The 21,704-nt window shown below is 51.0% G+C and overlaps 1 protein-coding gene across 1 annotated transcript in view; it reads left to right on the forward strand.

Annotated features, from left to right (window-relative positions):
• Positions 1-21,704, forward strand: part of SMG1 (SMG1 nonsense mediated mRNA decay associated PI3K related kinase) — a 1,634,890-nt gene that overhangs the window by 1,141,798 nt on the left and 471,388 nt on the right. The window contains exon 44 of the mRNA XM_078665250.1: positions 18,256-18,365. Within this exon, the coding sequence (XP_078521376.1) occupies positions 18,256-18,365 (110 nt within the window). The remainder of the gene's footprint in view (positions 1-18,255; positions 18,366-21,704) is intronic.

Raw genomic sequence — 21,704 nt, forward strand, 5'->3', positions numbered from 1 at the left:
CGAGACAGGCCCTGTGCGCGGTAGTGGTCGGTGCGGTTTGTAGGGGGCTCCGGTCCTCGCGGTGCACTCCACGAGAGGGCGGCAGTCCCGGAAAGTGCTGAGGGATCTGGTCAGAGGCGGACGATCTCCGTGAGGCGGATGCAGCACGGGAGCCCTCAGTACGGACGGTACTGAGGGGGGGTCCCTTCAAAATGCGGCGAGGCCTCTCCTGGGATGAAAAGAGCAAAGCGGGGCAGCCAGGTGCAATGACATGCACGGGCGGCCGTCCAGGCTGCAGGCTGCTCTAGTATCCTGGATTCCGGCGGGAGGGGCTGAAGACGTGCTCAGGCACTCCAGTAGCAGGCGGGGGTAGAGGAGCGGCCGGCCTTAGCCTGGGGGCAGAGAGCGACTCTGAGTAGAGCGAGGCTCTCAAGGGCAAGAGGGCAGGCTGGCTCCCGGGTACCACGGCCCTAGGAGGGGGCGAGAGGGGGCAGACTTCACCTCCGGCGGGAGGAAATACTCGGCCTCAGGTAGCAGACGAGCCCAAGCACAGGAGATCCCACTGGTCCTGGGGTTCAGTTCAGGGGGCAAGCTCAATCAAGCCCTTGGAGAAAGTTTCTAGCACAAGTCAGCAAAGTCTTTTCATCAAGTCTTTTCCTCTCCTTCCTCAGCAAGGCAAGCAGCAGGCCAGTCCTTCCAGCATCTTCTTCTCCTTCTAGTTGGGCAGAGGTTCTTTGTGGGAAACAGGATTCTCATTTACAAGGAGCAGGGCTCCTACTTTTATACAGCATTTTCGTTGTTCTTCCAGGCTAGGGGGCCTCTGCATAACTTCTTTCAGTCTCTGAGCACTTTGTTGGGTGTACTCTGGTTTCTTCTTTCAGTGTGAGGGGCAGGCACCTGAGCCGCTCCACAGGAGGTGGAGCCAGCATTGTGTGGACAGGGGCAGCCAGGAGTACCTGGTTGACAGTGCTTCTCCTTTCCTGGGTCAGGTGTCGGCTGAGTCATCAGGCGCTCCCCAGGGGGGCGGAGCCAGCATTGTGGTGGCAGAGCACAGCCCTATTCAGAGTCCAGGGGCACTCCCACCTCCCACTAAGGTGAAACCTGTCATCCCCCAGCCCTGTCACTCACATAACCCAGACAGTCAGATACACATCCTAGCAGAGGCGGGCTGAAATGGTCAGGCAAGCAAATGCTAGCTTTCTAAAAGTAGCATTTGCAAACACAGGATATTAAAATAAACTTTACTAAAAGAAGTATTTTATTATTCTGAGTTCAGACATACTAAACTTGACTTTCTACCGTGTTCCCTGGGCCTGCTGGGATTATAGAGTGTAATAATTCCAGCAGCCCATCTTGGCCTAAGAGAACAGGTAGCCTTACAATAGTGAAAAACGAATTTGGCTGTAATTCACTATTAGGACATGCCACATACATCAGAGCATGTCCTACCTTACACTTACAATGCACCCTGCCCTGGGGCCTACCATAGGGGTGGCTAATATGAAGCAAAGGGAAGGTTTAGAGGCTGGCAAGTGTGTGCACTTGCCCAGCCAGCATGACAGTACCAGACTGCACGCAGGTTCTGCAGTGGCAGACCCTAGACACATTTTAAAAGGCTGCTTCTGTGGGTGGCGCAACCAGCGCTGCAGGCCCACTAGCAGTATTGGCATTTACAAGCCCTGGCACTACTGGTGCACTTTACTGGGGACTGACAGTAAATCCAATGAACCAATCATGAACATCAATCACAGTTACACTTTACATTGGGAGCACTTGCACTGCGGCACGGATTGGCCGTGGCGCAGTGCCCTGAGCAGCGGACACCAGCAAAAACATCTGAGGCACATCAGCAAAAAGTGGAAGGGAAACTCACGCCAAGGTGCCAGGTCTAACATGTGTCCCCTCCAGCTGGAATGTGGGGAGAACTACCCTTCCCCAGGGAGTTCCTCATCACTAAGGCAGAAAAACCTGGACAGACCGTCAGCATTGGCGTGATCTGTGCCAGGGCGATGTTCCACCGTGAAGTCCATACCCTGTAGGGAGATGGACCACCTCAACAGCTTTGGGTTCTCACTCCTCATTTGCATCAACCATCTGAGGGGCCTGTGGTCTGTCTGAACCCGTAAGTGAGACCCAAACAAGTAGGGTCTTAGCTTCTTCAGTGCCCAGACCACAGCAAATGCTTCTCGCTCTATTGCACTCCACCTACGTTCCCGGGGAAGTAACCTCCTACTGATGAAGGCTACAGGTTGGTCCCAGCCCTCCTCAGTCATCTGTGAGAGAACAGCCCCTACACCATGCTCTGAAGCGTCTTTTTGCACTAGAAATTCCTTGGAGAAATCAGGGGCCAAGAGCACGGGAGCCGTGCACATGGCAGTTTTCAGGGTGTCAAAAGCCTTCTGACAGGTGTCAGTCCAGATCACATTCCTGGGCTGCTTCTTGGAAGTCAGCTCTGTCAAGGGGGTCACAATAGTGCCATAGCCCTTGACAAACCTCCTGTAGTACCCAGTGAGCCCCAGGAAGGCTCTCACTGCAGTCTGGGTCTTGGGGGGGTTCCCAAGCCAGGATGGTCTCAATTTTGGGTTGCAAGGGTGCCACCTTGCCACTCCCCACTTGGTGTCCCAAGTACACCACTGAACCCTGCCCAATCTGGCACTTGCTTGCCTTGATTGTGAGGCCTGCCTTTCGCAGCGCCATCAACACTTCCCAGAGGTGTCGCTGGTGTTCTGGCCAGGTGCCACTGAACACCGCGATGTCATCCAGGTTGGCGGCAATGAACTCATCCAGCCCAACCAACACCAGGTTGACCAACCTCTGAAAGGTGGCAGGGGCATTCTTCATCCAAATGGCATAACCCGGAACTGGAAATGTCCATCTGGTGTGGAGAATGCGGACCTCTCTTTTGCCCCATCAGTCAAGGCGATCTGCCAGTACCCAGACGTTAAATCAAACGTGCTAAGGAACCGGGCAGCCCCTAGCCGATCAATGAGCTCATCAGCTCTGGGAATAGGGTGCGCGTCAGTCTTCGTGACTGAATTGAGTCCTCTGTAGTCCACACAGAACCGGAGTTCAGGTGTGGCTCCCGGCGCAGAAGCCTTTGGGACCAAGACCACGGGGCTGGACCAAGGGCTGCTGGAGGACTCAACCACCCTAAGAGCAAGCATTTTGGAGACCTCCTCCTTGATGCAGGCTCTGACCCTGTCAGTTACTCTGTAGGCCTTATGCTTCACAGGTAAGCTGTCTCCTGTGTCCACATCATGGACGCACCAATCTGTGACACCAGGGAGAACAGATCTGGAAATTGCCCAGCAGTTGGCGGCAGTCTTCCTGTTGCTCAGGCGTCAGGGTGGGTGAGAGGTTAACTCCATCCACTGACCCATCTTTCTCAGAGGCTACTAAGAGGTCAGGAAGAGGCTCAGTCTCCTCCTCCATCCCATCATCAGTTGCCAAGAGCATGCCCACTTCGGACCTCTCCAAGTGGGGCTTAAGGCGGTTAACATGTAGGACCCTCAAAGGGTTCATGGGAGACTGCATGTCCACCAAGTAGGTGACAAATCTCTTGCGCTCCACAACCTCAAATGGACCTGTCCACTTATCCTGAAGTGCACAAGGCTCCACTGGGGCCAAGACCCACACCTTTTGTCCAGGTTGAAGCTCTACCAGAGTGGCATTCTGGTCGTACCACCGCTTCATCTCTTCCTGGCTAGCTTCCAGATTTGCCTCAGCAAGTTGCCTGAATCGCCTGGTCTGGTTTCTGAAGGCCAGCATGTAACTGTATACATTCTAGGGAGGTTTCCTGGGAGATTGCTCCCAGCCTTCCTTTACCAAACTCAGAGGTCCTCTCACTGGGTGACCATACAGCAGTTCAAAGGGGCTGAACCCTAGGGACTTCTGTGGCACCTCACGGTATGAAAAGAGAAGGCATGGCAAGAGGACGTCCCACTTACGCCTCATTGGACCTTCCAGGCCCATGATCTTGCCTTTTAGGGTTCGGTTGAATCGCTCAACCAACCCATTTCCTTGGGGATGGTAAGGGGTGGTGAACTTGTATGTTACACCACACTCTTGCCAAAGGGCTTTCATGTACTTGGATATGAAATTGGCGCCCCTGTCGCTCACCACCTCTAGAGGGAATCCTACTCGTGAGAAAATTCCCATCAGTGCCCGTCCCACCACGGGGGCCGTCACTGTCCTCAGAGGGATGGCTTCAGGGTACCGGGTGGCATGGTCCACCAAGACCAGGATGAACCTGTTGCCCATGGCTATCTTGGGGTCCAGAGGCCCAACAATGTCAATACCCACTCGCTGGAATGGAGTACTGACCACGGGAAAGGGTTGCAGAGGAGCCTTGTGCTTCCCTCCGCTCTTACCACTTGCCTGGCAAGTCTGACAAGATCTACAGTGAGCATCTGAGCTCTTGTGCATTTGGGGCCAATAAAAGTGGGTGACAAGCCTGTCATAGGTCTTGTCCATCCCCAAATGTCCTGCTAAAGGCACATCATGAGCCAGCCCCAGTAGGAAGGCTCTGAACTTCTGGGGTACCACCAGCACCCGGGCTGACCCAGGTTCAGCAGCCTTAGGCTCTGAATACAGGAGGTCATTCTCCCAGTACACATAATGTGTCTTGGCCTGAACACCATTGTCCTGGTCTGCAGCCTGCTGCCGCATACCCACGAGAGAAGGGCATTCTTTCTGCTCCCTGCAGAATTCCCCCCTGGAGGGGCCTCCTTCTTGCTGCCAATGGGTCAGCTCAGGCAGGTCCCCCAGTTCAGCAATCTGTTCCCCTGAAGGCTCCAGGGCATCCCCCTCAAGGTCTGCTTCTTCTTGGACCGTGGGAACTTCAGGGGCCGGTTTCCCGTGCCCCCTGCGCCTTCCCTCTAACGCCGGTTCCTGGGCCTCTCCTTCAGGCCCCAGGATCTCTCGAGCACCCCTACTGGCTGCCATTGACCAGGTGGTCACGCACGCCCAGTCAGGCAGGCCCACCATCCTCAGATGGGTCGCTTCTCCACCTTTTCCCAAGGGGAGTCTTCCAGGTCATTCCCTAGCAAACAGTCTACCCCCCCCCCCCCCCCCCCCCCCCTCGAAGGGAACTTGAGCCATCGAACACTGGCTCTCTGAGTTGTCAGCATTGATAACACTACAGTAGGCATGGGGTACAACCTGCTCTTGAGACACCAGGTGCTGCCTCACTGCAGTCACACTGGCTCCTGTATCTCTAAGAGCCTCAGCTTTCTTACCATTGATGGTCACCACCTGCCCATATTTCTTAGTGTTAGAGGGCAGGTAGTTCTCAGGGACCATCTAACTGTCTCCTAGAGAGACTAGGGTCATCTGGACAGGATCTCCACCCCCGGGGATTACTACTACTTCCCCCAAATTAACACTAGCTAGCTACTTGCCGGGGTGGAGCACCAGTGTGTGCTGGTTTACCAAACAGGCAACACTTGGGGTCAGTGGAAATGTGACCTGGGTCACCACACCTGTAACAATTGAAGGGCCCCTTTGGACAGGCCTACCTGTCGGGCCCTGGTCTGCTTCGGGGGTGGGGGAGGCTGAGAACCTCTCTGCTGGTTCCCTTGGGGATTACTTTGGGGGCCTCGCTGGAACCCTCTTGGTTTACCCCTGTCCCCCCCACTCTTCTGCTGGGAACCCTGCCCACCCCTGGCGGAGTCTCCCATTGGACCCTTGTGGACCCTGGTGCTGAGCCAGCGGTCCGCCTCCTCAGCAAGCTTCCTCGGGTTGGACAGCTTGCTATCAATCAGGTGCTGGCGTAGCTCAGGAAAACAATGTTGCGACAAGTGCTCCCATGCCATTAAATCAAGAAGCCCCTGAAAATCATTTACCTTACTACCCTTCACCCAACCATCCAGGGCTCTGCAGAAACTGGTCACATACTCCACATACGTACTCCCAGGACGCTTTTCCCACCCCCTGAACTTCTGTCTGTACATTTCAGGGGTTAGCCCATACCTGGTCATGAAGGCCTCTTTCATGTGGGGATAGGAAGGGTGTTCTTCAGTGGGCAAATCTAGCAGTGTGTCCCGCCCTTTGCTAAGGAACCTCCCCACAACCCCGCTCCCCAATCCTTGTCAGGGACCCGGTGGGAGGACATGGCTACCTCATAAGCCCTAAACCACTGTCCTATGTCATCCCCCTTAAAGAACTCCTTAACCACATCTTTGGGTATGTACACCCTGGACTCTACCTGCACCGGCGTTGTGCTGCCACCAGAAGGAGTTGTTCCCAAACCTCTCAGCTCCAACTCCTTCAATCTCATGTCATGATCCATTTGGCGTTGCGGCGCCTCCATGGGCAATCTTTGCTTGTCCATCTCCATTTGTCCAGCTAATTTTGCCATCTCCATTGCATGTGCCCTGTCTGCTGCCCTGTCTGCCAGCTCCTCTGGTGACAGGCCTCTGCTGGGCTCCACATTGCCATTTGGTGGTAGGATATCCACCGCATTCTGTGGCTCTCTTGACTCCTTCCAGGCTCTCAGTGCCTTTATGTATTGGCCTTTCTTTTTGCACCCCGTGTGTGCTGTCTGTGCAACTCTGAACTTTACACAGTAGCCTCTCAATTGCTCTACTTTGTAGCCCTCCAGTCCTACGTGTTCCCAATCTACATCTTCAATTCCAGAGATCTCAGAGGGTGCTCTTCCAGCAGGGAGTGAGCCAGGCATGGCTTCAATATTGGGAGAGGAGTTGGCCGAACGGCTACGGCGCTCGACCTCGGACCTGGTGATCTGGGTTCGAGTCTCGGTAACGACGCCAAAACCTCCTGTGATTCTGGGCAAATCACTTAATCTCCCCATGCCTAAAAAAAAAAAAAAAAAAAACGAAAGTGTGTGTCCTCATGTAAAAAAAAAAACGTAACTTGTGCAATGTAAAGCGCTCTGATAACTGGTTCGGTTCTAGTTCGCGCTATATAAAACTAAAAAAAAAATGGCAGATGTCTCAACAAAATTAAAAAAAATGGAAATCTGTGGCTGGGTTATAGGTCTGCTCTCACTATGTGGTGATCAATAATTCACTGTATGTAAACCACAAATGCAAATTCGCAAATCCTCACCGCTGCGTCCAATCCTAGAATGGGGGGTCTCTGGTTGGCGCAAGTATTCACTTGTGGCAAGCAGGGATCCTCTCCTCTAAGTCAGGGCAAAGGATGACTCCTTAGAATTACCCTTGCTCACCCTCTAGGTGCGTGGCGTGAGCAGCCAAGGCTATTCAGGCGTTTCTGAGTTAAGCATTTGTAATCACACACACAATAAATGTACCAATCCCCCCACAAATTGACACCAGGCTGTAGATATGTAAAAATACGTTCTCTTTATGTAAAAATATATCTATGCAGGCAAGTATTTATCACAAGACCATTAATAACGTTTTTCTTAAGCCACAAGGTTGTAAATAGGCAAGTGTTCTCTTTGTTTACAGTTCAAATGTTTCTTCTTAGTTAATTTCACTTCAAAAACAGTTCCTCGACAGATTAGGTAAGTTTTTACCCCTCTGGGGCCTCAGGGACTTGGCTCTGCGCTTCGTAGCACTTCGTCGCGCTCTGGGCGGGTGAAATTCCGGCACCCCGTCTGATACTCACGCTTCTTGCGTGAGCCGGGGTACGCGACGTACCGCTCCCAACAATGAAGCGTACTGGGCTGTCACCGAGGCGATTCGCTGCTCCCCCCGAGGCTCTGAGGTGAGAGTGAGCTGGGGAAAGGCGCTGTGAGGCCTGTCAAGGCTGAGCCGGGCTTCGGGCGGTGATCAACGGGGAAGCGCACAGCCGAGACGAGGGGACATACCTGGACTCACTAGCGACGCACAGGGCAACGGGGAAAGAAGAACGTTGCGGGCCCCGAGCCAGGCCCTGTGCGCGGTAGTAGTCGGTGCGGTTTGTAGGGGGCTCCAGTCCTCCTGGTGCACTCCACGAGAGTGCGGCAGTCCCGGAAAGTGCTGAGGGATCTGGTCAGAGGCGGATGATCTCCGTGAGGCGGGGCGCAGCACAGGAGCCCTCAGTACGGACGGTACCGAGGGGGGGTCCCTTCAAAATGCGGCGCGGCCTCTCCTGGGATGAAAAGAGCAAAGCGGGGGGGCCGGGTACAATGACATGCACGGGCGGCCGTCCAGGTTGCAGGCTGCTCTCGTATCCTGGATTCGGGCGGGAGGGGCTGAAGACGCTCTCAGGCAGGCGGGGGTAGAGGAGCGGCCGGCCTTAGCCCAGGGGCAGAGAGCGACTCTGAGTAGAGCGAGGCTCTCAACGGCAAGAGGGCAGGCTGGCTCCCGGGTACCACGGCCCTAGGAGGGGGCTAGAGGGGGCAGACTTCACCTCCGGCGGTAGGAAATACTCGGCCTCAAATAGCAGACGAGCCCAAGCACAGGAGAACCCACTGGTCCTGGGGTTCAGTTCAGGGGGCAAGCTCAATGAAGCCCTTGGAGAAAGTTTCTAGCACAAGTCAGCAAAGTCTTTTCATCAAGTCTTTTCCTCTCCTTCCTCAGCAAGGCAAGCAGCAGGCCAGTCCTTCCACCGTCGTCTTCTTCTTCTAGTTGGGCAGAGGTTCTTTGTGGGAAACAGGATTCTCATTTAAAAGGAGCAGGGCTTCTACTTTTATACAGCATTTTCTTTGTTCTTGTAGGCCAGGGAGTCTCGGCATAACTTCTTTCAGTCTCTGAGCACTTTGTTGGGTGTACTCTGGTTTCTTCTTACAGTGTGAGGGGCAGGCACCTCAGACGCTCCACAGGAGGTGGAGCCAGCATTGTGTTGACAGGGGCAGCCAGGAGTACCTTGTTGACAGTGCTTCTCCTTTCCTGGGCCAGGTGTCGGCTGAGGCATCAGGCGCTCCCCAGGGGGCAGAGCCAGCATTGTGGTGGCAGAGCACAGCCCTATTCAGAGTCCAGGGGCACTCCCACCTCCCACTAAGGTGTAATCCAGGCATTCACCACCTGTCATCCCCCAGCCCTGTCACTCACATAACCCAGACAGTCAGATACACATCCTAGCAGAGGCGGGCTGAAATGGTTAGGCAAGCAAATGCTAGCTTTCTAAAAGTAGCATTTGCAAACACAGGATATTAAAATAAACTTTACTAAAAGAAGTATTTTATTATTCTGAGTTCAGGCATACTAAACTTGACTTTCTACCACGTTCCCTGAGCCTGCTGGGATTATAGAGTGTAATAATTCCAGCAGCCCATCTTGGCCTAAGAGAACAGGTAGCCTTACAATAGTGTAAAACTAATTTGGCTGTAATTCACTATTAGGACATGCCACATACATCAGAGCATGTCCTACCTTACACTTACAATGCACCCTGCCCTGGGGCCTACCATAGGGGTGGCTAATATGAAGCAAAGGGAAGGTTTAGAGGCTGTCAAGTGTGTGCACTTGCCCAGCCAGCATGACAGTACCAGACTGCACGCAGGTTCTGCAGTGGCAGACCCTAGACACATTTTAAAAGGCTGCTTCTGTGGGTGGCGCAACCAGCGCTGCAGGCCCACTAGCAGTATTGGCATTTACAAGCCCTGGCACTACTGGTGCACTTTACTGGGGGACTGACAGTAAATCCAATGAACCAATCATGAACATCAATCACAGGTACTCTTTACATTGGGAGCACTTACACTGCGGCACGGATTGGCCGTGGCGCAGTGCCCTGAGCAGCGGACACCAGCAAAAACATCTGAGGCACATCAGCAAAAAGTGGAAGGGAAACTCACGCCAAGGTGCCAGGTCTAACACTCACTGTCTGAGATTCTCAGTTGCCTCAACGAGGGAGATTTTATGGCTTATTTAGACATGGAAGACTTACTTTCACATCCCAATCCATCTGAAACGTCGCAAGTATCTCCGCTTCACTGTGGCTGGCGCCCATTATCCGTTCAAAGTGCTCCCGTTTGGACTAAAGTTGGCTTCAAGGATCTTCACAAAGTGCCTGGCCCCGGTAGCGGCAACGTTGCGTTCTTGGGGAATCCAGGTCTTCCCGTACTTGGACGATTGGTTAATCAAAGGTCTTTCGCAGCACACTGTAAAGACTGCCATTTCAACATGTCGCAATCTCTTTGCCTCCCTGGGGTTAACTGTGAACAAAAGCAAATCCCAGTTACGTCCGAAACAAATCCTGCCTTTCCTTGGAGCAAGTCTGGACACGATCCAATGCAAGGCATTCTTATCTCAAGAAAGACAACTTCGCCTCCAAAAGCTAGCACTCCTGGTCTCAAAAAGAAAGTAACTTTCTGTTTGAATGTTTGCTTCACTCCTGGGAATGTGCTCTTCGGCCATAAATCTCATTCCCTTGGCACGTCTCAGAATGAGACCTTTACAGAAGGAACTGCATCTTCAATGGCAGCAAGCGACAGGTTGTTTCAACGACACCATCAAGGTCACACCACGCATGGTGGACGCTCTCCACTGGTGGTCACAGTTGACCAATCTGGCACAAGGTCTCCTGTTCATACAAAATCCCCCAGACTTTATTCTGACAACAGATGCGTCCATGGAGGGATGGGGAGGTCATCTCCAGGATTTGCAAATACAAGGCAAGTGGTCTCAGAAGTACAGACAATGACACATCAACAGCCTTGAATTGCGAGCAATCTTCCTATCGTTGCAAGCTTTCCTTCCAAGGATTACAGGATAATTGGTACTGGTTCGAACCGACAATACCCCCAGCATGTTTTACATGAACAAACTGGGAGGGGCAAGATTGGCAACCTTGTCAAAGGAGGCTCAGAAGTTATGGGAATGGGTCACATTCCACAACATAACCCTCAAGGCGGAACATGTCAGAGGCCTCCACAATACCCTAGCGGACACGCTCTGCAGATCCCTATCAGACTGCCACGAGTGGGAATTAGACCAACTCCAACTGAACAGAGTGTTCCAGGCCTGGGGCAAACCGACATTGGATTTGTTTGCAACAAAGCAGAACAAAAAAATGGCAATATTACGCTAGCAGATATCCTCAACAGGGGTCAAGAGGGAAGGCCTTGTCCATGCGATGGTCCGGGATCTGTCCTTACGCTTTTCCCACAATCCCTTTGTTACCAAAGGTGTTACGCAAGATGAAGTGGGAGGACTGCCGTCTCATTCTAATTGCTCCCCGGTGGCCACAACCGTACTGGTTCTAGGAACTTCTCTTGCTATCCCAGGACCAACCGATCAGTTTCCTTCCAACACCCACACTGCTGTCGAGGAACAAGGGGCAGGTGCTTCACCCAGACCCTCAATCTCTCAATTTACACGCATGGCTCCTGATTTCCTAGAATTCAAGGACCTTGATATCCCTCAGGATTGTCGAGACATCTTAACCAAATCAAGAGCTCAAAGCACAATTAAGACTTATCGTCTTAAATGGAAGAGATTTTGCTGTTGGTGTGAAACTAACAAGGTGCATCCGATAGAAGCTCCCGCAGAACAGATTCTTCCTTATCCTCTACATCTGGCTAGGTCTGGACTCACTTTCTCATTGGTTAAAGTGCATCTAGCCGCTCTCTCCAGATTCCGAAAAGTTGCTAAGATTCCATCACTATTTTCATCATCTCTAATCAAACAGTTTATGAGAGGTCTTTTCAGATCTTTCCCTCCGGTGAGACCTCCTCCACTGGAGTGGGAACTTAACACGATTCCACACAGTTGATGAAACACCTGTTCGAACCCATTCACAAAGCCGACCTCAAGTTTCTAACATGAATGTTGTTCTGCTTTTGGCTATAACATTCGCTAGGAGAGTAAGTGAAATTCAAGCCTTCACTATAAAGGAGCCATTTCTGCATTTCTCTAAGGATTATGTCACTCTCAGAACTAACCCAACATTCATACCTAAAGTACTGTCCCAATTTCATCTCAATGAGCCGGTAAAGTTACGAACTTTCTTTCCAAATCCAACTACACCGGCGGAAAGAACTTTACATTCTCTGGACATCAAAATATGTTTAAAATTCTATTTGCAGAGAACAAACTCTATTCGAAAATCGGATCAACTATTGGTGGCTTACGGTCAAGCCACACTGGGAACAGCTGTCACAAAAGCCGCAATTGCTAGATGGATAGCTTCTACGATCCACTTCTGTCATGACAAAGCTAACAGACCATTGCTGAGAAAGGTTAAAGCTCATTCCACAAGAACTGTGGCAGCGTCTACAGCTTTATTTGCTGGAGTAACTAGAGAATATCTGCCGTGCTGCGACATGGAAGAATGTCCACACTTTCACGAGGCATTACTGCCTTCAATCAACATGTCAGGAGGATGCGGCAGTTGGACAGGCTGTCCTACGCCACCATTTTCTTTGAGAACAGTTCAGGTACCCTTTGTTATTTTGATATTCATATATGTATGTACATAAATATATACAGAGATATATAGTTATACATCTATAAATGTAGTATTTTCATATAAGATGTACAGGTTTCTATATTCATGACTATATGTAGATGTGCATGTTTCTTTACGAATCTTTATATCTTGTTGTACATATGAAAAGTCGGATTATAATGCATTTGTTAATTATTTACGGGTGCAACTGGGAGTTTATCAGTACAAGTCTCCCACCATCTGCAACTGCCTGTCTAATTGGCATACTGCTTGCTACTCTGATTCAGGCATGTGAATCTATGAAAGATATCCCAATACTGGATAAGAAAACAAGTTACTTACCTGTAACTACAGTTATCCAGTATTGGTATCTTTCATAGATTCACATGCACCCACCCTCCTCCCCGGAGAGTCAGTTTTCTATTTAGGGATACTTATTTCCCACTTGTGCTAACGAAAATCTGAGGAGAACTGGCTCTCTGCAGAGAGGTTTCTAGAGGGTGCTGGTAGCTGATTGGTGGTACCAAAAGTTTGGTTCTTTTAGCATAATGATGTAGATAGGCTACTAAGATTTGGGCCTCAGGCCTTTTTCCTTAGGGCCTACTACTGTTATTTACCTTTGGTACTGCTATTTTATTTACCGTGGGACTCCCGCCTCGGCGACTGGGAATGATTCAGGCATGTGAATCTATGAAAGATACCAATACTGGATAACTGTAATTACAGGTAAGTAACTTGTTTTCTTTCTGAAGTCACAGCTGCAGGAGGAGTTGACTTTGGGGCAGGTTTTGGCAAGGGCTGCAGGCTGGCCGGCAAAGCAGGTGCAATGCCAGGTGCTTTCTTCAGTTTTCTCTGATTTGGCGGCTCTTTGGTGTCCTCTCTCTTTTTAAGTCATGGATCTGCTTCTCTGGTGCCAGGGGCTCCCCTAAATACTGAATTTAGGGGATTTAGAGGGAGTGTTAGGTAGTAGGCAATGAGCTACTTACCCTCATATGACTACTTCCATTGGGAAGTGGGCATAACCCTGACCCTGGTTGGTTAATTCTCTCCAAGACAAGATGAAGGAATCTGAAGAGAGTGGTCCACATCAACTGCTCCACCCTAGGGGTGGTGCTGAAAGAATGCGGGCACCCGTCTCAATCGAACTCATTTTCCCGCCTGTCCTCCTGTCAAAAGTGGAGCAGGACAAGGGATTTGGCATCCTCTCCTATGAGAGAAACCAGACTTGTGTACCAAAAAGTGGGGCTGCTCTGAAGCTTCCATGCCTTGGCATATAAATCTGCAGGTCTTCTCTTAGGAGGGGGAGGCCAGAAACCAGGGCTGGCCTGGTTTCTGGCCTCCGCAGAGCGAAGCTCACGCTTGGGGGTCAGGAGTTAGTCTCTGGTGTCAGGCTTTCTAAAACCAGTCAGCCCACCAACAGTTGGTACCGTTTCAAAGGGCACATCTGATGTTCCCTGAAGATGCATCCATTGATAAAGCCAACACTGGAATCAGTGTGGGTTCATCAATACGAGATGTTTGACTTCAAACATCCCTATTTTCAGTGAAGCCATCATGTAGCAGGGGAACTCGTTTTCTCCAGTACCCAGCACATGTTTTAAAATGGATAACCTGTATTCTTGCACTGGCAGTAATCAAACTGACAGCACAGGGGCAAATCTGCTCATGCCATTATGCCCTCATATAGAATATTAAGGACCCTGCCTTAGGGCTCTCAGGTCTGCGATAGTGGAGACTTACAAACATCATATGCAGTGGTAGGGGGCATGTCGTGTTTTAATTTTTTACTTCAATGGCAGTCGTGCATGTGCTTGGTGTTATGTCTCTTAGGGTAGCACAATTTGTGCTGCAGACCTTAGGGACCCTCTTTAGCACCTCAGGCCTTGGGTACCAGGGTACCATTTACTATGAACTTAAAGAAAGTGCTAACAGTTTTTCCAATCGGAACAATTGTACAGTTTTGGGAAAGAGCTCTGGCACTGAGGACCTGGTTAGCAGGAACCCAGTGCACCTTCAGTCAAGATCACATCATGTACCAGCCAAAAGGTAGGGGTGGCCATGTCAAAAAGAGCACTTCCCTGCAATCCTCCTTCCTGGTGGGACTCCACTGGCTCTCTATGCTAGCCCACTCCATCTTCAAAACCGGCTGCATTAACTACTATGTCAGTGGCCATTGCAACCAGCACCACCCCCCATAATTGGGTGCCAAACTCACCACATCCTTTACTGCTGCCACTCCTGCTACCAGGACACCATCAGACTGAAAATGCAACCGGCATTATCCATCTGTTCATGTGGGAATCCTGAGCAACATCCTCGTGTTCACCAGGAGAGCGACCTATTTTTAGATCAGTAAGTCGCAGCACACAGTTTGCTTCTGCTTTCAGAACTGAGCTGGCCATCCGGTCACTCATTGACTTTCTTTGCAATCAGACATGCGCCCATGCCTGCCTTACTTCTATTCATGGGCCTGGCTCACTGTCAGATGTCCCTGAACATTGCCAACTTTTGGTCTTGAGCTTCCGTCCGGTGGTGAGCATGAACCAGCACTATGTCCAGGCATAGTCTTGGATCAAGAAGGCATTGCAGTCAAATGTTGTGCTAGAGATGGATAACTTAACTGTCCATAACAGCGTTGATATGGTAAAAGTGCACGAAAGCTGGCCAAAGTACTGAAGGACGGGAACCTCATAGATATGGCCATCTTGACCATGAATACCAGTCAATTAAAAAAAAAGTCCTCATGGCTCAGGTCCTCAAACCCTAGCTATGAGAGAGAAGATTTCTTTGTGACATTACTTTGAAATGTCAATTACAGCATTTACAGCCCTGGGACTTATTCACCTTTAGTCACTTTGGATTAGTATCATAAGGCCTGGATCATGGCCTTCCTGCTTCTTTGCCAGAAGGAGGCCATTCCCATGAGAATGCACCTTCCAGCTGTTGGTGACTAGTGTATTTTTCAAACTTCAAGAAAATCACTGTTCTTAAAACCCTGGTTCTGGCTGCACATACATTTGCCGCCTTAGGCATTTCCTCAAACTAGCTGCATATTCTCGAAGCTGCTGTACAAACTACTTGCAGAGCCCAGTACAAGTGCAAGTGGTTAAGATACTGTCTGTGGACAGTCCCCAAGGACACTACCTTCTCTCTGTGCTAAAAGTATTTTCCGGTTACCTGACGGAAACAAGCAAGTAGGTAGATGTCTCTAGAACCTTCATTGGATATTACAGCCTACTGAAATAGTCCTAGTGTGTCTTCCTCTACCAGAGACTGATTGGCAGATTGGCTTTGAATCTTATCTACTGACTTGATGCTCCAGGCTTTGAAAATCTCAGTCACATGTTTCATTAAACTTATTTCCAGGAAAACTGCTCTTGTTGACCAGTATAAATTCCACAAAGCTATTCAGTGAACTTAATCGCTCTGCACCTCAAAGCCATATACTTTTTCATCATGATGTAGTTATTTTTACAAGTCATCCTTCCTTCATTCCTAAAGTGTTGAATATATTTCACCTAATAAGATTTACCTCCCAATACTTGTTTTTCTCCTGTACGCGCACTTGATCTATTGAAGTCATCTTCAATCATGATAATGTGGAAGACTTTTTTCCATTCAATCGTTACCAGTGTAGAGCGTCTCCCATTTTGTGTTGCCTCTTTTACTCCACCATTATCCCCATAGACCTAACACTCTGAAATCAGACAATTCTCTTTTTTTTCAGGGTGGGGGTTGGATAGATGAGTACACACTAAAAAGTTCCCGGCTGTGTACATCTCTGAATTATAATTAATCTAAGGAACATTATTTCACCACACTAGATAAGATTACCTGCTGTTAGAAGATGGTTCTTCAGATAGTATACCAAAAAGAGGTATGTTGTGTAAAGACTCCAGGTACCCCTTCGGAGTGGACAGGAGCTTGCTCTAGCAATCCCAAGGTGTTCTATCTAGGGTAGTTTTGTCGAGCTGACTTAGGCTCATCATAGAGGAGGGTTGGGCACTTGTTGCACACAGTCAATAAATGATGCACACACACAAAAAGAAGATTCACCACCAATTTAGAAAAATAAGTATTTTTATGTATATTTTGAGCTCAAGAACTTCGTTATCAAGTAAGTTATTTTTCAGAATAGAGTTTTTACAGTTTTAGCAACTTATCCAACAGTGCAGTTTTACGCGTGATGCTTTCCTATGGGAGAAAGAACATTTGCTGCATACATATACTTGAAATACGTTTTAGTGGAACCCTTTTATATTGAGGTTGTAGGGGGACAAGGACCACAGTTCCACCAGCAGATTGGTCATGCCTTTCCTGCTGAGTCTGGGTGCAGAGGTGTTGAACGGGTTGGTAGCCTTGCACGCTACGTGGTAGAAGGTAAGGGGGGGGGGGGAGTGGGCACTTGGAAATAGGCTGAAAAGGGGGACTTGGGGATAAGTCCAGGAGCTCCCAATGGGGGATCAGGGTGGGGGTACTTGGTTCGCAAGGGTCCTGGCAGCGTAGGGGTGCAGTTTGTTTCTTTAGTCCCAGGCCAGGCGCTCAGGTGCAGTGTTTTTTTGGCCGGCTGGTTCTCAAGCATCAAGGCGCTCACTGTTGTTGTCGGAACCTGCAAGGGGGGGGGGGAGAATCAGGACAGCTGGGCCACTGTGCTGGCCTCTGCTGCCTGACATCCCTCGTCGGCTGGTCATCGGTGATGTCGTTGGAGTCCGAACGGGACTTTCAACAAATTTGGTTGTGGGAAGGGTCCGGTACCCTGGGTATTGGTGCAGGAGGGCTTGTGGAGGTCCTGGTGTCTTCAGGCTTGGCAGGAAGACTGATCTGACCTCATTGAGTGTGCTGACCTTTTCCTGGGTAGCTGTTGCTCAGTGGCAGGCTCGACTGGACCAGTCAGCCAGTACACTTGGTGACTGGTAGGTTTCAGGAGGTACCTCTAAGGTACCCTCTTGGTGCATGTATTGATAAATCCATCACTGGAACCCATGTGGGTTTATTAATACAAGATGTTTGATACTAAATATCTTGCACATACATGTACTCAAGATGGCTTCCCTGTTCACTTGTAATGTCCAAGAATCGACTTGGACATCACAGGGGCATATCTGCTCATGCAAATATGGCCAGACACATTATAATGCACCAAGCCTTAGGGCTGGAAGGCCTGCTGTAAGGATGACACGTATATTGCATGCAGTTTCTACAGGAGTTGTGCCATGTCGTGTTTTCGCGTTTGTCTGCACCGTGTCACGCAGCTTGCAATGGCAGTTTGCATGATTGTGGTGAGGGGTCTCTAAGGGTGGCACAATACATTCTGCAGCCCTTATGGACCCTCTTTAATGCCCATGATTAGGTACCAAGGGTACCATTTACTAGGGACTTACATTGGTGCTAAAAGTATTGCCAATTGGGCGGATAATTGTACAGTTTTAGAGAAACCGATCTGGCACTGGGGACCTGGACAGCAGGAACCCAGTGCACTTCTGTCAAAACTGGCCACTTTCCTACACCTGCAGATTGTCAGTAAAAGGTCTGCACTCTAGAAGTCACTGTCCAAATAGTGGTAACTATACCATTCTTCATGCCTGAGCCAGCTTTGTTTCAGCTAAACTCTGGTCCCTTTTCTTCTGTGCTGCATGGGTTGATATGCCTTCCAGGAACAAAGCAAGAAATTCCAAAAATTACCAAGTGAGTTAAGAAATGCTGCTTTTTCAATTAAGCATTTGGATCGCAGTTTTGGTGTCCCTCTTTCTCCAATTTTTTTGCTAAGTAATTGCAATGTTAAAAGCTGTAGAGAGTTTAGGGAAACATATTACAGGCAAATACTTTTCTTTCTCAATGTATATTGTACTGCCTTCCTAAATGCCCTGTGCAATTTACACTTCATTTGACCCCCTAGAAGATTTTTGTAGAAAAATGCTGTTGTCCTTTGGTCTGAAATAACCATCAAGGAATACATTCTGTTTTGTCTGCTTTTAGGCAAAAGCCTTCGAGTTCCAGAAAAGGTTCCATTCAGGATGACTCACAATATTGAAACTGCACTTGGTGTGACCGGAGTTGAAGGTGTTTTCAGACTTTCCTGTGAGCAGGTAACTGTTGAAATCTTATTGTTTAATGTGAGCATACCATAATCTTTATAACAGGTTGCTGTGAAGATTTACCTCTGCATGCCACTAGACTGGCTGCTCATTTGTGTATTTTGATGAATGTGAGCAAAGAGGGAGAGAGTATCTGTGTCGGTATACTATTAACACCTGGTCTGTTGGCGAAAGGATTTATGGTGTTCTTTTCTAGGTCGAGCCTAGCTGCAGCGCCCATGCGCTGCTTGCTCTGCGAGGCATGCTCTAGTAGAGTATGCTGTGGAAGCCTCGCCCACTCTCCTCCCATATTTTTCATTGGCTAGTGTCATTGTCCTTGGTACATGCTGGCTTCCGATTCATTATGAGGCTTATCTGATAGAGACTACTAGCTGCAGATTTTAACATAGAATTTTCCCGAGGCGTGAGACTGGATCCGGAAACTTTATTGCATAGCATCTCTGCGTGCCGGGGGGACGGCATCTCGCGACTCTGCCCAGGCGTTGTCCGCGTACGTGCCATCAGCGAGGTCACATAAGTCCCACCCCGGCGCGCCTACGTCAGTTTTTTCTTTTTCCGCGTGCAACGCGGATCCGGTTTGTGCTCTGGGCCTGTTTAGGCCTTTCCCTTTTCGCTTTGTGTGTGTTGTGGGAACAGTGTGCGGATGCCTTCGGGCTTCAAGACGTGCTCGTCTTGTGGACGTCTGATGTCGGCGACGGACCCTCACCTCATTTGCATGTGGTGTTTGGGGGAGGATCACGGCTCCCCTAATTGCAAGGTGTGCCAACAGTTGAGGCCGAAGTCTCGGCGGGAGCGCCCGATGAAACTTCTCTCAGCTCGCATGTCAAGATCAGCTTAGTCACCTCCCGCTGAAGGTTTTTGAAACAGTTGTCTTCCTACTCATTCTTCTCCTAAGCAGCAAGAGCGTCGCTCGCCTGTTGGTAAGTGTTGTAGTTTGTCCCCGAGGGCTGCTTTCCGACCTGTTGAGGGTGTGGGCTCTCTGCGGGTGATGCAGCCCCGCGTATCGCCCCCCTATCCGCCATTTCACGGAGAGGGGGCGTTGAGAGCCCAGATGGAGACATATGCGGCGGCTTTGCAGGCCTCGCTGGCTTCTCCTCCTCCTCTTTCCCCTCCTGGGACGTCAGCGGATCCCTAGCGTTGTGTGGGGCCCTCCACGGCGGCTCCGGCGCTGACTGGTTCGGATCCAGGCTCGGAGGATGTGGTGCCGTTGGGGTGCGGCCCTTCGGTGTTCCCTCCTTCGGACCACAGCGCCTCTGCTTCGCCGCAAACTCCCGCAGGAGTCCCTGTGGTGTTGCAGGATGTCGCCGGTGCTCCGGTCGCATCCCCGAGCCCCTCTCGGCTCTCTGGACAAGCGGCGATCTTGTCTGAGGCCGAGGTGACGCCGCTACGGCGCCGGCGGCTGCTGGCCCTGGCGGCGCCACAGGGGTCGGCGGACACCCCTCGTCCCATCATGGGTCGAGGCTGGCGGGGGACCCTGCGTCCCTCCCCGGGCCCTGCTCGTTTCTCCATGCAGGCGGCTTCCTCGTTAGAGGTAGAGTCGGCCTTGGTGCCGCTGGGCCCCTCTCGCCCCCTCATGGGTCGAGGCTGGCGGGGGACTCCTGGTCACTCCCCGGGTCACCCTCGTCTCTCCACGCAGGCGGCTGCCTCATCGGCGGTCGAGTCGGCGCCGTCCCTTAGCCGCCTCGGCTCCGGCCCATCCCCGGTTTCCTGCACCGTGTGGTGTGGAGGAGGCCTGTCTGACATCTTCTTGATCACTGGACGACTACGACGTCCTGCCTCAGGTTGCAAACTCTACGGCGCCGGACAGGCGTCAGGTCGCGGATTCATCCTCTAATGCCCCTTCTTCCCCAGGGGTTGGATGCCTGCTAGTGTCATCCTCGCCGGAGATGGTCTGCCGCATCGTGGCTTTTTTCCCGACGTCATCAAAGACCAGCTCCTCGCCGTTGACCCGGTTTTTGCCGGAGGAGCCACAGATTCCCCACTCCTTGGTCCCTCTTTCTCCTTTTTGGACCTGGCCCTTCCGCACTCCGGTTTGCTTAGGAGACGGCCACCTTAGTTTGCAACCGTCGCCGGAGCTGCTTTCCCCACCGCGGGGCCCTACGCAAGCGGGTGAGGCCTTCGCTCACGCTGTTTCCAAAGCTGTGCGTATTTTGCGCATGGGTGATCCGTCTGCACATTTCCCAGTGGATCATCTTCTGGAATTTCCCCACCAGGGCTCTTATGGGAAGGAGCTGTTGCTCCCCTTTGAGGGTGCGCTCCGTTCTTCTTTGACGGGGACTTGGGGGCACCCCGCCAAGGGGGATCCGGTGCCCCAACTTCTTCTGCATCGGCACCTTCCGGCGCCACGTGACCCGGTGTGTCTTTCCCTGTATACCTCTGCTTCGAGTTCCCTTTTGCGGCTGCCTTTCCATACCTGCTGCCGCTGTTGTCTCCACCTTCACGGAAGGCCCACTGGCTGGACTCTTGGGGGCGCAATATTTTTGCTTCGACCAGTGCCACCCTGCGGGCCCTTAACACTTTGTGTGTTGGATAGGGCCACCTCTTGCTTGTGGGACTCGGCAGAGGCCCTTTGGATCTGCTGCTTCTCAGGAGGATGCTCGAGTTGATTTGCGGCACCATGCCTTGGATGGTCAGGAGCTTGCAGCGTTTATTCTTCGCTCCGCCCTGGACATCTCAGAGGTGCTTGGTCGTGCCATGGCTTTCTTTGGTTGCCCTTCGCCGCCATGCTTGACTTCGGGACAGAGTCTTCCCGGGAAATGTGCGGGAATGGCTGTTAGATCCGGGAGGTTCTTGGCGGGGCTTCCTCTTCCGCTTCCTCTTCCTCCTGGATTTAGTCTGTTGTCCTCTGCTGCGGAGGCTTCTTCCTAAGAGGGTTCCCATGTCTTGGGACTTAACATACCCTATATGGGGTAGTGGTAGCTGTTATATAGCTTGTTCTGTGCTTGGGAGCTGTGGTTGTCTTCGGCCCTCCGCGCGTTGCAGTACGTTGTACATACAATTATCTTGTTGTAGGCGGACTCCTCCCTGAGGCGAGTCTGGGCCCTTCTTCGCCTTCCTGCTCTCTGTCTTCGGCTGGCATCTGGCTTGCCCTAGGTGTATTGTTCTGTGGGTTCTCTGCCTCTAGCTATACTGCCGGTGCCAGCGTATTGTTTTCTACTCCATGGTGTCTTTTGAGCACTCTGGTGGATCGGCCATTCTTGCCTTGTCCACTTCTTTCATTGGGCTCTGCATTCGGTTCTGCCTCTCCTCCCTGAGGGCTGCGTGGGATTTTGTGTTCCTCCCTGAGGGCTGCGGTCTGCCCGGTTCTTCCGGTGTGACCCTGGGCTTCTT

This window comes from Lissotriton helveticus, chromosome 10 (assembly GCF_964261635.1).
Source record: "Lissotriton helveticus chromosome 10, aLisHel1.1, whole genome shotgun sequence".
Classification (NCBI taxonomy): domain Eukaryota; kingdom Metazoa; phylum Chordata; class Amphibia; order Caudata; family Salamandridae; genus Lissotriton; species Lissotriton helveticus.